General features: G+C 32.9%; 1 protein-coding gene across 1 annotated transcript in view; it reads left to right on the forward strand.

The window, feature by feature from the left end:
- LOC148278667 (putative G protein-coupled receptor Mth-like 1) overlaps nucleotides 1–5,285 on the forward strand; it is a 70,494-nt gene extending 65,209 nt beyond the window's left edge. Inside the window, exon 2 of the mRNA XM_088231044.1 lies at nucleotides 5,187–5,285. Coding sequence (XP_088087170.1) covers nucleotides 5,187–5,269 — 83 coding nt within the window. The 3' untranslated portion in view covers nucleotides 5,270–5,285. The remainder of the gene's footprint in view (nucleotides 1–5,186) is intronic.
- Nucleotides 5,286–6,000: the final 715 nt, after the last annotated feature.

Consider the following 6,000-nt stretch of genomic DNA (forward strand, 5'->3'; position numbering starts at 1 on the left):
TCAAATATCCAAATTTAGCAAATGGGGTCTAGAATTCCAAAGCTCAGTAGCTGCAAGAATAGTTGTAATCTAACTTCTATTTTTATAAATTTGTTTTTGTATTTCATTTTTTAAAATATCACTAAAACTCTATACTTCATTGTCAAATAAAAAAATAAAAATGTAAATAGGGGCTAGATTTCCTATTGTCCATGCGCTCTGTAGCTGCAAGACGTGTAATCTAGATCCTATATATCATAACTGGAGAAACGAGAATCCCAACCGTCCATGCGCTCTGTAGAGACAAGACGTGCTGGGATATTTATTTATTGTACAGCGCCCTGGAGGTGATTTTCGCCAAAAACGGCGCTATATAACTTATCCAAATATAAATAAAATCGAACTTAAATATCATGGCACTTTTCTGATTTAACTGCACCATAATTACAAATTCGCTAATGTAAATTTTATGTTACAATAATTACGCGAATGAATTCACAATACAATTTATAAGTAATTTATTGATTAGTTAAGCATTTTTAATAAAACGTTACCTATGTAATGTACAATGTACATACTTCAAGGACTCTTCGTATGACACAGACATTGTGGTTTTTTATACTCATTATAAAAATGGACGTAAAATTATTAAATTATTTTATTTATTATTTATTTAGTTCCGCGATTTTTGTCGATATCGTCAAGGGCATTTCGATTACCTAATCTAAGATTTACTTGGAAAAATTGCAAATTATCCAAGTAATGATAAACATTATTTTTTCTTTTATGTGAAATATTTTTTATGCTGAATTTATTTAGGAGTCCTCCTTACTAGGAAAACCGGTTCTAAAGAAGACTGCACAGTGGTTTTGTTTTTTTTTTAATTGATTTATTTGGAAGTTCAACAAGAATACATAAAATACATACATTTTTTAAGTAAGCGTTACTAACGTTCTTTATATACATATATTCTCAATTATAGAACTCAACAATCTTTCACAAATTATATAAAATAAGTGTGTAAAATAAATTTAAGTTATAATAAAGATTAAGATTGAGTTAAAGAAATAAAATTAAGTTAAACATAAGAAACTACATTTTATTTAAAGAAAATAAAAGAGAAATTAAAAACATATAAGATGTAATAAAATAGACTAAAATTAATTTACATACACAATTTTTTTTTTTTATAATCATTTGCTCTATCATGATACATGTCAAAGTTAACTTTTTTTTCTATTTTGTTATAGAGTCTTAACATACTTGCAAGAGGGTTAAAATGTGCCATATTGTTTGTAAAAATTGGAAGCTAAAACGTATCAGGTGATCTCAGACGCCTACGGGGAACGTACAATGACACATTTTGAACACAAAACACTGAATCAACATTATTGTGAATTATATTGTATAAGTACGTCATATCTATAATTTGTCTCCTAGTTTCTAACTTGTTGACTGTACATTTTTTTAACGTGTTCTCGTGTCATTATTTTTTTATTTAAAGATAGAATTGATAAATTTTAACTTCCCATCAGAATACGTACGCAGGAATCGAATCTGGGACCTCAAGCATGGTAGTCAAGCGTGCCATCGTCCACTCGATTTCGCTTTTCAGGATTTTTACCTGAGAGTAGCAGAGTCAAAAGCACTCGTCCAGGATTATGGTTCCATTTGAAACAGGACTGTAGCCTTCATCTGCCATTTTAGTGGGTACATAATTATTTAGCGTCAGCTTTTTTTCTTGTAAATAAGGGATCCAAATTTGTTACGGCGCCAATGTGCGCACCGCCAGCTTTTGTGGCGAGAAAAATTAGCCAATGAGGACTGAGGACATCAAATCTGCAGCTGTCGCGCATCGGAAACATTATTTTGTTTATTGTAATATCTTGTGGCATGGTACGCCGCATACCCCCCAATATACGCGTCATAAAGCGTTTTATTTTTCTTACTTATACTCGTTAATTAATTAATTCATACTTAACACGGAATTTTCTAACAAGTCGGGACATAAAAAACATATAATTGTGTCTATGTAAATTTGTGTATTTTGTGCATTAATAAATAAATTTATTTCAACAGAGAGGGAAAACGTTTTTGAGAAGGGAATATGGAAGTCTAGGCCCTTCCCTTCTCAAGTCTATTCCCTTCTCAAAAACGTTTTCCCTCTATGTTGAAATAAATTTAAATATGAACAACTCCCTAGGGGGGAAATCCAGTCAGTCTGCAAGCATTTGGACATACTCAAACATTGTTGAATTACTACATGGTAAAAGAAGAAGTATACAAATTGGAAAATTGTTTTCAGGCGTTGCCTAGTAGGTGATTTGGTTCAGCCGGATGAATCTCACCCGCGTGATAAAGGTTTTAGCTCTTTTACTTCACAAAAGTCCACAGATGGAAGAGTCGAGGAAATGTGGATGTGTAAACATGGGCAAATGGTGATTGTTACACAGTGTGTAAAGTGGCTACTTAAACCAGCCAATGACAGGTCATAAGCCCTGTAAATGCCTAGACTTCCATATTCCCCTCTCAAAAACGTTTTCCCTCTCTGTTGAAATAAATTTAAATATGAACAACTCCCTAGGGAGGAAATCCAGTCAGTCTGCAAGCATTTGGACATACTCAAACATTGTTGAATATTTCTTTTACTTCTCTCCTGTCTTGTTTCGAACGTATCCATCTCACATTACCGTCCCATCATGAAAATAAGACTTGATTTATTTGTTTCATGGGCAGCATACTGATAAAATAAAATACGCAAGAATTCATTAGTTAAGTAAACCTTGGGAAAGAAGCTTGTTTAGCTTTGAATGAATGAACCAAATCAAATATTTGTGATTTATGTCCACTTAACGGATAAAAATATATTTTGATGTGCCAAAAAGTATTTGAGTTTATTTTTAAACGTTACAAGTAAAAATAATTACAGAACAAATTCAGAATCGCCTTGATTTGCCCTTTTGATCAATAATTTATTGTTATAGACACGGCTTTTGCCATAATTTATCACACGTCACACGGTCAGATAAAAAAAATGGTTACTTGGAAGAGATTCATTGCTTCAATTGCTTTCGTCGGCTATTTTTGCGTGAATCTGACTGTGCATTAAAGCCGATGGTTATTTGAAAAAAATTGTTTTGATTAATCGTATCCTAGAACTATATTTGAGAATCACGCCTTTGATCCGTATGGGAAGTTAACAGAGTTATCTAAAATTTATATTTGAAGCACTAATTATGAGGTTATTCATTATCATTATCATCAGTCCCCTTTCCGCAGCTAATGGTGCATAGGGCACTGCATTAATACACCAATCGCAGCGTATATTGATCATTATTGTTTCATGAAAGTGAGATAATCAGTCTTAACGCTACAGGTACCGGTCCAGGGCTAAAATTGAATGTCATATTGAGACCGGTCGGTATAAAAAATAAAAAATAAGTGGTTTGAAACAAAGTTCTTTATTTTTATTTTATTAAAGTTATATTTAATGGGGAAATAAAACGATTTTCTCTACTTATTATTTGCATAAAAAATAATTTTAATATTATATTTTATAGCTGAGTCAAGAGCAGTCTTGAAGATGCCTACTTAGGCGAAAGCGCTCGTTGGTCAAAATTATAAAAAGTAAAACTAAACTAAGAAAATTGATTGATAAGTTTATTTATAATTTTATCATAATCATTAATTTATGCTCTCAGTGCGCGCAAAAGAACCGCCCCTAACGAAAGCCGAGAAGCTACTAACGCAGCTAACGGGCGTCTGGGAGAAGTACGAAAAAATTTACTGTTCGCGCGTGTAACACATAAAAATTGTCTCTCGCTCCCAAATATACCCGTATTATCGAAAGTGAGACGTAAAGAGTGTGCGAGATAATTATATATTAGGATAACTCTTTTACCACGAACGCAACATGCGACACTTTGGTAAAATTTCTTTTGTATTCGGAATATCTCCGGTTTTCAATAAAATGCTTTTTATGTTCCCAATAAGCACTAATTATTTAATAAATATAACATTTTCCCCGATACGTAAATGCATAACAAAGGAAGACCAAAAATCTCAACCCATAATTTATTATATTTATGAAGACATTAAAGTTATCAGATGCAATGTGTACTAGCTACACATCACCGGGAAGGGAGAGTTAATTAATCAAACGAAAAAGCAACAATTCTACATGTAGTTACAAGTGCTGTACATTAATTAGTACAGTATGTACGTACCGTACTGTAAATGAAAGTCATTGCAATAATCGGAATTTGGATAGTTCTACTGTACTTCAAATTTTTATACTAATGTACTCGTACACATTTTCTTGCAGAAAATTATATTTTACTTCATAGACAATTGATGAATTGATTGATCTGAGTCAAGTATGATTGATAATATTAAGAAAGAGTCTCTGAGATGGTTTGGTCACGTAGAACGAATGGACGACGAAAGAATGGTAAAACAAGTATATATGGCGAAAATGAACGGCAACGTGAGACGAGGACGACCAAGGAAGACGTCGCATGATCAGATAAACCAAAATCTTAAGTCTGGTCATATCAAAACCAGACAGAACCGAAGGGCATGTATGACAAGATGTATGAATGTGGAAGAAGCTAGGAATCTATGTGTATATATATATATTTATAGTTGGATAATTTATATAGCGCCATTTTAGTGAAAATCACCTCAAGGGCGCTGTACAATGAATAAATATCCCAGTACGTCTTGCAGCTACAGAGCGCATGGACGGTTGGGATTCTAGTTCCTCGTTTTCAATTAAGATCAATAAAAAATTATAACAGATAGGAGCTAGATTACAGGACGTCTTGCAGCTACAGAGCGCATAGACAGTTAGAAATTTAGCCCCCATTTACACATTTTAAAAATTGACAAATAAATTTAGTGTATTAATGATACTAAAAAAAAATACCAGGATAGACGTGTGTGGCGGTCCATTTTCTCTGCCTACTCCTACGGGGAAATGGCGTGACGGTTGTAGTAGTAGTAGTAATAGTAGACAATTGACGATAACTCTCTTAACTTCCTATTGTAATTGTGGGAACTTAACTTTGTAATTACTATCAATCTTGTCAGGGAGTAATCCGAAAATTGTCTACAAAGGTTTGGACATACCAAAATATTTTTGATTAATGTTTATTTATAGGTTTCCTTATATTATCAATCTAATTATTAAATTTATTTTGTTTCAGCTGTTTTGATGCACTTTTTTTTCTTGGCCGCATTCTTCTGGCTGAACACCATGTGTTTCAACATCTGGTGGACATTCCGGTAAGTTAATCTTCATAAAACTTAACTGATTAAAAAAAACCTGCACGAGTCCCCGCAACGAGTAGCTACTACAGTTGGTCCACAGCCGTACCCGTCAAAATTCCATTTTTACCGTCGACCTTCAGTCCTAATTACGGATAATTAAAACCCATTTTTCTTACTTTGTTAAACCTTGCTCGTTATAGTCAAACTGTGGTACGCTCAAAAGATGTACGTTAGAAGAGAGTGTTGAAGGATGCAGAAATAAAATACATAATATGCATAATGTTGGGATCCGTACATTATGCAAGGCTGAGAAAGGCACTATCGACAAAATCAAGAAATGAGCTATGCATTGGTTTGTACATGTAGAGCGAATGGACTGCGAAAAAACGGCTAAAAATATTAACAGTGCGAAGGTTGATGGATGCAGAAATAGAGAAAGACCGAAACAGACATGACATGACCAAATCCAACAAATATTTGAAGATGGACATGTCAAAAGTCGGAATTTATTATTTTGAATTATTTTTTTTATTTGTTAATTTTTCATACATGGAGGGTACTATTTGCAAACCCGGAAAAATCCATCTTTATTTATTTTGAGCAAATCGCAATAAACTATTACAATTCTTAAATTCAACTTTTTTTTTTAATATCCATTTTTTATTATAATCAGTAAATATTTTACACGTAAGCAGTGGTGACATAAGCATGATTATGTCAAGAAACAGTAGTGAAATAATAAATTCAAAT

Source organism: Micrasema longulum, unplaced genomic scaffold (genome assembly GCF_059751315.1).
Source record: "Micrasema longulum isolate JH-2025_06_02 unplaced genomic scaffold, ASM5975131v1 h1tg000847l, whole genome shotgun sequence".
NCBI lineage: Eukaryota > Metazoa > Arthropoda > Insecta > Trichoptera > Brachycentridae > Micrasema > Micrasema longulum.